The sequence below is a fragment of the Meriones unguiculatus genome, chromosome 8 (genome assembly GCF_030254825.1).
Source record: "Meriones unguiculatus strain TT.TT164.6M chromosome 8, Bangor_MerUng_6.1, whole genome shotgun sequence".
Lineage (NCBI taxonomy): Eukaryota > Metazoa > Chordata > Mammalia > Rodentia > Muridae > Meriones > Meriones unguiculatus.
In genome coordinates, this window is record NC_083356.1 from 18,494,984 (window position 1) to 18,506,298 (window position 11,315).

The window sequence follows — 11,315 nt, forward strand, 5'->3', positions numbered from 1 at the left end:
CCTGGTCTTTTCTCTTTGGGGCTTTGGAGGCACAGGCCTGGGCTGGCATAGCAGATGTGTTCCCCCTGTTGCAGGCAGATCCAAACATGTCACCATTGTGCCTTGAGAAATGACAGAGTCGCAGTTCCATGCTGAGTAAGAGCTGCTGTGACCTGGGCTGTCTACACCACCAACCCACAAGGACTTTTCGTTTCACAGGGCCTGAGCTTGGCCTCACTTGTGACCTTGGGAAATGGCTTTCTCTGTGCCATCCACTTGATGGGGTGGAGATGAGGGGCCATAACTCAAGAGGGTATGGGGTCTGATGGAGGACACAGGCCCTACTGAGTGCAACCATGTTGAAACAAGGCAGAACTGGCCCTGGAACAAGGCTAGGGCCAGGGCCACGTTGTTTCTGAGCAGCCACCCTCTAAGGGGTCCCGTGTCCCCTTCAGGACCAGTGCTTGAGATGCCAGGACATGTGTTCAATCCTGTGCTGATGTTGAACAGGACCAGCAAGATGGCTCGTCAGTAGCACCTGCTGCCTAAAGACCTCCCTGGAGAGGGTCCTCCACATGCTGCGGAGAACCAACCCCCAGCTTGTCCTCACGGGCATGCGTGTACACAGAAAAATGTAATTTACGCCCTTTCTAAAGCAGCTGCTTAACATGGTCCCGCTGGCCCAGCATCCCTCAGGCTTGGCCATCTGCCAGCTGAAAAGACCCATCCACTGGTTCTATCGCTGACAAATCCTGGTTTTCATCCGCACGCTGATCCCTTCCTCCGTTTAAGAGGTCATCAAACGCCACCACGTGCCCGCCTTAGGTATGCGGAGTTGGTTGGAGATAGCTGGCAGTCATGCGATAGCTGCTGAAGAAGGAAGTGGGAGGCAGAGCTCTGGAGGCCCTGGCTCAGGCTCCAGGGAAATGCTGGTGGCTGACCACAAACTGAAGTGTTTGACAGCCCCCTCCTAGCCTGAGTCAACATGGCTGCCATGCTGAACATTGGCCAACCAGCTCCTTCGTAGCCAGTTGGCCGGAGACATGAATGTAAAGGTTGGAGGCCCTTAACTGTGGGAATAAGCACAGACCAGAGTGTTCTAAGTGAGCAGGCAAAAGCTCCTGTCCTAACAGCCGATAACAGAATAGATGGTGCTCCTGGTGGTGGGCGGAGGAAACACATTTGTAGGTGGCAAATGACCCTCAGCAGAATACTGCGGGGCATCGCTGAAACTGTGCACTGCCCCTCCGACCTTGGGTGCACTGTCCCTAAAAGTGCCCGGCATGGGAGCCTGTGCCATGGGGTGCTTGTGGCATCTTGAAGCAGGAGGGTGGCTGAGGTAGTGACCGTGTGACAGACACGTCCTTCTGCCGGCTGTTGGCCTAAAGAGGTTATAGGTCACCCAGGGTAGGGCTAGGTGGCCCCTCCAGGGCCAGATGTCTGGGTCAGCAAGATGGCTTTGTCCACCAGTGTTGACACTCAACACCCACTTCCTGCCAGGGCCCCCCTGGGTGCAGAATCTGGATGGTACAGCCCAGACTGGCCCAGCCTCGGCAATAGAGCCATCCTGCATGACGACAGTATGCCTGACCTGCAGGCCAGATGTCCCAGTAAGCGCAGAGTCTACCACAGGTGAAATTAAAGACTTTATTTAGCTTTAAAAGCCTGTGCTCCTCGGGCATATTCTGGAGCAATGAAGAAAGGCAGATACAACTGTCCCTGCATGGGACTTGGCACTGACCACCTTGACCTACCTGGTGGCTTCCTGGGCCAAGACTCAGGCAGACAAGCAGACCCAGTGGTCATGAAAGCATGATTGACAGCCACCACCACGGTGCCTGGCTGGCAGTGCTGTAGTCCTGATGGCTTAGGTGCTCTCACTCTGGGAGCCTTGGGCCCCCTCGCCGGCCAGAGTTATCACGCCATATGGAGTAGTTGAGCATGGTGGCAAAGGCCAGCCAGGCCAGGTAGGGGTAGAGCAGGCGGGCGGCCGGTGGGCTCACTCGGTGCCAAGCCACGGTCGTAGCGGTCGCCACCCCACTGATGAGCAGGAGGTCCGCCAAAGCCTGCAGAGACAAGACATGAGGAAGAGGCTAAGTCCCTGCTGAGTCTACAAGCCGGAATCCTCACTTAGCCCTCCTGCACCCTTATGGCATGAGGCTTGCCTCTGTTCTCGGCCTCAGTTTCCTTGGCTGCTAGTCCCTGCCTGCCTGTACAGAGTATGCATGACAGCTCCCCAGGAACACAGCATGTCAAAGAAGGGACCTTCAAGGCCTCTGACCTGAAAATGCAATGTGTCAAGTACTGACCCAAGAGGCCAGTGTGGGGCCAAACTGTTATGGTATGCACAACTCAGGCTCAGCATAGCTTTTTTTTTTTTTTTTTTTTTTTAAGGCTGTTCTCAATGTATAGTCTTAGCTGACTTTGAACCAGCTTTGTAGACCAGGCTGTCAGACTTACAGCGATCTTCCTGCCTCTGCTGGGACTACAGGCCAGGCATGCATCACCAAAGCTGAGCAAGAATATTTTCAAGGAGAGGTTCTGTCCCCACATGTCACATGCACAGCACCAGATGTAAGGCTGGCGCCTCTCATCATTCTTCTGAACCCAAGATCGCAGCCCCACCCGCTTCAACCTGGCCCTCCAGACTTACTTCATGGAGGGAAGATGGGCTGAGAGGGCCTTAGTGCACAGGTCATTGTCACCTACGTTGGCCTGGCCCTCTCCTAGGCTCAGCCAATCATCCCATATCAGCCTCCCAAGAGCTGGATGACAGGGACCCCACTGAACCTGACTACCGGAACTTCTGAAAGGCTGTGAGCCACAGGCCTCCCTGCCACCTGACCCCATCTGGGATGTGATGTCACCCGCTCTCCCAGGGCCATCTCCAGTGACCCAAGAGTCAAGTTACAACCACACTTACCCAGCCCATCTGCCGGGCACCAAAGAAGATGGGGGGCCACGCCCAGTTCAGAGCCAGCTGACCAGTGTAGAGGCCCAAGGGAACCATAGCCTCCTCTGTGAAACCTCCTAGCTCCTTCCAGACTATGTAGGAGCCATACCTAAAACAGACAACCAGTCAGGACATCGCAGGGCAAGGCCAAGAACATTACCCTCCTCTGAGACCACACAGCGATGACTCCCATTTGTCCAGAGTTCTGTGTGATCTTAGAAAAGCTGCTCACCCCCTCTGGGCCTTTGTTTCTTCTAAGATTGCTACAGATATTTGTGTTAAGGATCTGAGTCAGCATGTAGTTCCAGGGGTGAGGGGACAAGCAAGTGACAAGTTGATCACGCAGGCTGTCGGGGTCATGAGGCAACAGCTGCGGTGGGCTGCTGGGAATGAACCACAAGAGGGCCTGGTGCTGTACAGTACAACCGAGAGACTGTGGCTGCCCCATGTTTGTCTTGGCACTTGTTGCTCTTGTCCACACTAACCTTTACACATGGACGGCCTTGGTAGTTTAAGCCCAGGCAGAGTTCCCAGAGGCAAGCAGGAAAAAGTTCAAACTTGCAATGCATAGGTTGGCAGCCTCGCCACCCTCCGTTTCCCAATGGGGAGATGGTGCCACTCTGTCCCGGGGCCTCCCTCTGCAAAGCAGCTCAGTGGCTAGCCTGATTCCCTGGGGAACTAGGCACTGCAAGTTAGCACCGGCAACCACCTACCCCATGGCCGAATACAGCGTGCCCCAGATGGGAGCCAGTGTCCAGCGAGGAGGATGCCAGGAGGGTTTCTGCAGGCCAGCATACCAGCGAAGGCCCTCACCGCGCACGAAGTAGGAGCCCATGAAGCCTCCCAGGCTGGGCACCAGGGTGAGGCCCACAGCGGGCACCCAGGATGAAGACATAGCTGCTGCAGCTGCTGTTCTGGAAAGAGCTGAGAGAGAACACAGGCTAGAGTGAGAGTTCGAAATATCCGTCACGGCCGTCTCCTCTGAGGTCCTGTCCCCCAGGATCGACCTATTCCTGGTGAGTGAGGCAGGAGAGCAGAGTCCACACCCCACTCCACTCACGCCCCTGCCTGGAGGCACCACTGGGGCTCCACCCCACCTTGGGTTCTACCCCTACTGCGGGCACCTATTCATTCACCTCACCTTTGGTCTCTGCCCCTCTGTTAGGAAGGCTCTCAGCCCCGCTGCACCTCAGGCCAGTGTCACTCAGGGGTTCTGGGAGGTCTGTACATGGTTTTGCAGGGTGATAGCCCATCATTCATTCATTTATTCATTAATACTCTTGGTGACTGGCAGCTGGCAAAGCTTAGCTTCCTCAAAACCGTTTTTCATGCTCACCTACCATGACCTCAAAGAAGTCACTTCAATCCTCCTGCCTCAGTTTCCACCAGTGCAGAATATTGACACTGCCTACTTTAGCGTCCCCTGTGGGCAGCATGGAGTATCATTATACTCAGGTATCTACCTCAGAGGTCCACCCGGTGCACCAGAGAGGGAGGGCAGCCTGCCCAGTGTCACTGCGCGCTCGAGGCCAGGCTCTGCCATGGTCACAAAGTTACCCACACGTGGACGCGCAGGAAAAATGGTCAAGACCCTTTGCAGCCAATCTCTGGGCTGAAGTCATGGCCCTGTGAGCTTGAGAATGGGACACCCTAGCTGGTGTAGAAGTCCAGGGCCAGCTCTGCCTCTGCTTGCTATAGTAGTGCTAACTAAGCCAGTCAATGCCCTGGCTCAGTTTCCCCATCCAAAAAGGGGGGAAAAAGGTTTCTAGGCTAGAAGGATGGCCCAGCAGTTAAGAACACTGGCTATTCTTCCAGAAGACCTGGGTTCAAACCCAGTACCTGCATGGCAGCTCACAACTGTCTGTAACTCCAATCCAAGGGGATCTGACACCCTCGCACAGGCATACATGCAGGCAAAACACCAATGCATATAAAAAGAAATAAATCATTTTTAAAACTGGTTCCTGCTAACACACACTGTCAGTAGCTGGATAATCGGGGGTGTGTGTCTGCTTGCATTAGATAGGAGGCTGTGCTGGGGAAGTGGCTCTACTGGGTAAATTATTTGCTGTGTGGGTGTGGAAAATGGAGTTTGGACCCCCAGTAATCCATATGAATGCTGGGTGGCTGTGGTGACCCACCTGTGCTTCCAGCACTGTGGAGGCACAGACGGGGGATTCCCCAGAGCATGCCAGCTAGATGAGCTGGAATTGGCAACCTCAGGCCTCAGCAAGAGATTCTACATCAGTAAATAAAGGGGACAGCCATTGAGGAAGCTGCCTGATGTCAACCTCTGGCCTCCATGCCTGTACACAAGCGTGTGTCACACACACAATCACACATGCACACGCACGGGCTGGAGAGATGGCTCAGTGGTTAAGGGCACTGTCTGCTCTTCCAAAGGTCCTGAGTTCAATTCCCAGTAACCACATGGTGGCTCATAACCACCTATAATGAACTCTGGTGCCCTCTTCCGGTGTGCAAGCATGCATGCAGAAAGAGTACTGTATAAATAATAAATAAATAAAAAGTTTAAAATGCACACACACACACACAGGGGGTGGAGGAGAGGATAACCTCCCACATCCAAATTTTATGGACTGGAGACGCAGCTCAGTGGTAGGTGGTCAGACAGCTTCATTAACAAGGCCCTACAGTCTACGGTGTGACAAAAACCCCCTCACTGTCTGTGGTGGTTTGAATGGAAATGTCCCCCATAGGCTCAGATAGTTGACTATTTGGTTCCTGGTTGGTGGTGCTGTGTGGGGAGGCTTAGGAGGTATGGTCTTGCTGGAGGAGGTGATCATGGGGCCTTGAAAGCCAAATGCCTTGCCTACTTCATGCTCGCGTTTGAAGATGAGAGCTCTTAGCTTCCTGCTCCATCCACTATGCTTGCCTGCTGCCATGGCTACCCGCTATGATGGACTCGCTCCTCTAAACTCTTCCTCCTCCTCCTCCTTCTTTTTTTAAGATTCATTTATTTGGAGGCTGGAGAGATGGTTCAGAGGTTAAGAGCACTGGCTGTTCTTCCAGATGTCCTGAGTTCAATTCCCAGACTTGTCTTTTTTTTTTTTAACTGGTTCTGAGGACACTGAACCTGAGCCTCATTCATACCAGACAATCATTTTGCCACTGAGTTACATGCCCAGCTGTTTTTGTTTGTTTGTTTGCTTGTTTGTTTGACCTTTTATTCTGAGACAAGGTCTCACTAAGTGTCCTGGTTAGATTTTTGTCAACTTGATACAAGCTTGAGTCGTCTGGGAAGAGATGTCAACGTGAGAAAGGGCCTCCATTAGACTGGGTTATAGTAATTCTGTGGGGCATTCTCCTGCTGGGGGAGAGTCTAGCGCACTGTGGGTGGTGCCACCCCGGGGCAGATGGTGGACCTGGGAGGTATAAGAAAGCAGGCCGAGCAAGGGAACAAACAGGTACACAGCACCCCTCCATGGCCTCTGCGTCAGTTCCTGCCTCCAGCTTCCTGCTGACTTCCCTCGGCGACGAGGCATAACCTGTAGGCATAACCTGTAGGCTAAATGAACCCTTTCCTCCACAAGCCGCTTCGGTCGGGGTGCTTTATCTTATCACTGCAATGGAAAGCAAACTAGACTAGTAAAGCTGGTTTTCAACTCACTCTGTCGCCCAGACCTTGCACTTGAAAACTTCCTTCGTCAAGCTTCTGTGAAGCTGGGATGACCAGCCTACAGCATCCACTGGTGGTTTAGAGGACATGTTTAATGAGTTGAAAACTGTTTCTGGCATGACCTTTTTCATGGGGGAAGGGTGGAGACAGGGTTTCTCTGTGTAGCCCTGGCCATCCTGGAACTCACTCTGTAGACCAGGCTGGCCTTGAACTCAGAGATCCTCTTGCCTCTGCCTCCTGAGTGCTGGGATTGAAGGCAGGTGCCACCACCACCCAGCTGTTTTCAACTTAACCTTAAGGCAGAACAAAACATTGGTGGGGGTGGGGGGAGGTGCTCCCAGCACAGACAAGGAGCTCAACAGCATTTTCTTCCATCATTACCAAGTGGCGAATCACAGGTCTCACCCCCCTTGAGAAAGCAAGGGATACGGGGAACATCTGCCCAAGACTTAGCTCAGGCTTGTATCACTTCAGGCAAGCCTGGGCCACCTCAGGGGCTGCTCATCTCTGCAATGGGGACATGCCCTGCCTTTCTAATAAATGCCACAGCAGTGTGGAATCCAGGGAGCCAGAGGGAGCCATGTGTATGGGCATGGCTATCCCTGGATCAGCATGGTCAGAGCAAGCAGGAGGCCCCATGCCACACCATGAGAAACTGAGGCCCAGAGGCAGACTGGGGGGCTGTGCAGTGAGTACCCCGAATATGATCAGTTTGCCCTCTTGCTCTCAGAAGAGCCCCTTCCACAGATGATCAGGATCACGCCACCACTACGGGAGGCATGGCCATCACAGGCCCCTTGGACACATTTAGCGGTCTTGCCAAACTGCGATCCTGGGCCAGAAGGAACCTCAGGAGGAGTCTCGTACAGACTGACAGTGCTCAGTGTCCCTTGAATGCATCAGGTCCCAAAGAGTAAAGAAAGATGGAGGGAGAGGATCGTAACTGCAGAAGATGAGTGACGGGAAGCAAGGTGGGCCTACTGGGCCCTGTGTGGAAAGGCAGCAAGTTCTGGAGGTTAAACCTGGTGGAGAAGCTGTATGGGGAGTAGCTGAGGGGCCTAAGAAGCTGAATGGGGGGGGGGTACCTGAGGGTCTGAGAAGCTGAATGGGGAGGAGTAGCTGGAGTCTGAGAAACTCTCTGGGGAAAGGAGAGGGGTGGGGCCTGTGGGGGCCGTTTGTTCTGCATCTGTGCATTTGCCAAAGTTTAGACAAGAAACTGCACTGTCCCTCCAAGCAACATAGCACATCCTGTAATCCTCTCAGGCAGGATGATTGTGAGTTCTAGGCCAGCATGGGATACACAGAGACTTTGCCTTAATAAGAAGGGGTGAGGGAGGAAGGAGGAAAGAGCTCACTGTCCCTAACAAGGTCACTGCTCCTCCTGTTGCCAAGTCCCCTTCACAGTATCACTCCCACTCTAAGACCAGAGCGACGCCTGTCAGGGTTTTCTGTTGGTTTTGTTGTTCGTTTTGTTTGTTTACGACAGGAGCCCAAGCTAGCCTGGAGCTCGCTCTATAGCTTTGGCTAAACCTTGAATGCACGAGGCTCCTCCATCAGCCTCCCAGCTCCTAAGTGTTCCAATTACAGGCCTGCGCAGCTGTGGCCCAGCTTATAGTGTTGCCTCCTCTCCTCTCTTCTAATAAGACACAAAGCTACTCATGATATAGCCCAGATTTGCCTCAAACTGAGAGTAAGCCCTCCTGCCTCAGCCTCCCACGCACTTAGATCACAGGGCAAGCACCGCCGCTGCTGGCGGCGTGCTTCACCAAGTTCCAAACATGCCCATTTCACACACACACAAAACCGGTGCCTGATGGCAGTGGATTCTTGCTCCAACTCAGCCCTGCCCCTCCCCACAACCAGCAAGCCCCTGGGGTCCCTCAGCATCTGCCCTTCTCTTAACATTCCCTAGCAGGCTGGAGCCTGTGTAGCTGGCCCCCTTCCTGCCAGCCCTGCCTTAGAGGTTTGCCTCCCTTAACCGCCAGGGTAGTCAGTACCTCTTCCCTCTCCCCATTACTCTGCAGGCAAAAGTGTTGCTGTTGGGAGGCAGAGGCAGGTGGATCTCTGTGAGTTCAAGGCCAGCCTGGTCTACAGAGTGAGCCCAGGACAGCCAAGGCTACACAGAGAAACCCTGTCACAAAAAAAAAAAGGACAAAAAAAAAAAAGCGCTCCTGTCACAGCACCCAGCACGGGGGGGGGGGGGGTAGGGGGAGGAGGGAGTCAGGCCCATACTCTGTACCTAGGAAGTCCCCAAGCAGGGCCAAACAGGACATCAAATGTCTCTGTTGATGGGTTTCAGAGTCCGTCAAGTCTCTCATTATACATTTACTAAATAAAAAAAGGGTGGTAGCTGTCCCAAGGACACACCGTGAGGACAGGATCTAGCGGCAGGACACTGAACCCCAGACTCCAGCTGCCCCGAAAAGGCTGTGCTTATGCTCTGCTGCACTGAGGTTCGGAGGGAGGACCCCTCTTCCCATCAAAAGTCACAAAACAGGACAGTCACCAGCCCCACTGGAAACCGCAGGGCAGAGTTGGGCCAGGGGCCTTTTGGAGACTGCCCAGTTCCTGAGTCACCCACATGGAGGGTTGCTAGACAGGCAGGGGTGGGGCCCACAAAGCTGAGTCACCCTGGGCTAGGCTGAGCTGGGCAGGACATCAGTTCGAGGTGGAGTCCCAGGATGGTACAGAGGGCAGGGCCAGGATACTGAGAGGGGGCAATGCTGCCTGCCCACCCTTGATTTCTGTCTCAGAAGGCACATAACATCCAAAGCTTTACCCTGCTACCGGTTTGCTAAGCGTCCTTGGGCTGTCCCAGGAAGGAAGGACAGGACACCAAGATCTCCCTGGAAGACTCCACATAGGGCCATGGCGATCAGTGTGGGGACCACTTACATCTGCTTCCTCTAGGGGAGGAAGCGGCTACCTCTCCACCTCTGGAGAGCACCTTGGATAGAGGGAGTAGGACCACACAGCAGAACAGGGTTGTAGGCTTTCTCCACTTTCAATACCACAGGACCTCAGGGGGAGGAGCCAAGGGTCACTCATTTGCTAGTGCCGCTTTCCAGGTGAAGAAACTGAGGGTCAGAAGGCTGTAGAAGGGTCCATCCAGGTCTGTGTCTCTAACACCCATAATGACACACTCTCGGATACCTCCATCACCTCTCCTTGGGATACAGTGACTTGGGCAAAGATCGGGTCCACAGTTTGCCACTACTCTCTTCCCAGTGTCCGAAGGGTTTCTGGCCAACAGCATCACCCTGTCCATACTTGGGGCTATCACTCAGCTCCATGGAGCCTCGGGCCCCATCTCTTCGTAGGACAGCAGATAAGATGCTCGAGCCCTCCGTCGCGGAGGCTGTAGCGTCTGTACTGCTTCACCTAGCTAGACAACCTCACACCTTCTCCTACTGGGGCGTCCCAGTCTGTGACGCTAGGACGGAGCCTGTGGGCCTGGGACCTCCCGAGAGACTGTGACCCAGAAACAGAAAGGAGCCCGCCTGGCCCTTTTCCTTCCGCTGCAAGAAGCTCCTCCCAAATCCTTGAGCTTTTCTTTCGGCTGCGATCCATTGCTGCCCCGGGGCAGTTTAGAACTTTTTGCTCGTAAAGAACCTGCAAATCCTCCTTATACCTTTTACCTCTTGCCAGCCTTTCTCATTCTGAAAGTTATCACAGTGCCAGGAACAGGTCGGTTAAGACCGGCAGGAACTGGTAATGAAGAGGTCAGGAGTGTGGGGAAATGGCGTTGCGGAGTGGCAACTCTTTCAAACAAAGCTGGCTTTCAGGAGCCGCCGCTTGCACAACCCCTAGCAAGCGGAACACGAACAGAAGAAGCCGAAAAGACCCGGCAGAGAAAGGCTAAAGCACAGAGTAGAAAGTTAGCTTGCTGTCTGTCCCCCGCACCTCCCCCGTCCCCCTCAGGTACCCACTGTCAGGAGTTTCTGGAAGGGGGGGGGTCTCAGTCCAGCCCCGGCCAGGCACAGATACACACACGCAGTGCCCGAGTGCACGCCTCTCTCCGCACCACAAGTGCAGGAGAAGCAGGCTTTGCTCTCAGACAGCAGGGCCGCGAGCCCCGCCAACTACACTTTGCCTTTCCCACGGGTCCCAACACTCTCCTGCAAGGAAAGCAGTATTCCCAGCAGCCAGAGGCTCCCTCCCTCCTCTCTGCCTCTGTCTCTCTGTCTCTCTGTCTCTCTCTCTTTCTCTCTCTCGGCCCCGCCGAGGCGCAGGACCCTGGCCGCTGTCCCCAAGGTGCCAACCCCCCCCCCCCTCAACAGCACACTCTCGGGAGGAGTTCCGCCCGCTCGATCCTGGCCTCAGTTTCCCTTTTAGCTCCCCGCTGTCCGGGCCTCACCCGCCAGCAGCCCCACTTACACGATCGCTGGCGGCTCCGTGAAGAGTACTGCGCACAGAGGTTGGTGGCGGTTGACCCCGCCCCGCCCCGCCCTGCGACGCACCCCGAGGCACCCTGGTTCCCCAGGCCCGCCCTTGGCCAGGCATCCCTCTCTTCTTTCCCTGGATACAGAGGGGAGAGATCCCTGCTCCGAGCATCCCCCACAGGCCACTGTTCTGCAGACAAGGAATGCCAGGGAATGGTGGCACGTGCTCGTGATCCCACCCCGGGAGGCTGGGACAGGAGGAGGACAGTGAGCTCGCTGCCACTCCGGGCTGCGTATTATATAATATATATATATATATATATATATATATATATTCCAATTTCTTTAATGAGGCACTGGG

At 54.5% G+C, this 11,315-nt stretch overlaps 1 protein-coding gene across 2 annotated transcripts; it reads right to left on the bottom strand.

Moving 5' to 3' along the window:
- Positions 1 to 1,612: 1,612 nt before the first annotated feature.
- Tspo (translocator protein) lies at positions 1,613 to 11,106 on the bottom strand. Of its 2 annotated transcripts, none has more exons than XM_021643172.2 (4): positions 10,950 to 11,106; positions 3,646 to 3,856; positions 2,903 to 3,041; positions 1,613 to 2,045 (listed from the first exon to the last, which is right to left on the bottom strand). In XM_021643172.2, the coding sequence occupies exons 2-4, from the start codon at positions 3,825 to 3,827 to the stop codon at positions 1,857 to 1,859; spliced, it is 510 nt and encodes a 169-aa protein (XP_021498847.1). In that variant the 5' UTR covers positions 3,828 to 3,856; positions 10,950 to 11,106; the 3' UTR covers positions 1,613 to 1,856. The 2 variants fall into 2 exon arrangements, with proteins under 2 accessions (XP_021498847.1, XP_060244909.1); XM_060388926.1 differs by lacking the exon at positions 10,950 to 11,106 and adding an exon at positions 4,074 to 4,090.
- Positions 11,107 to 11,315: the final 209 nt, after the last annotated feature.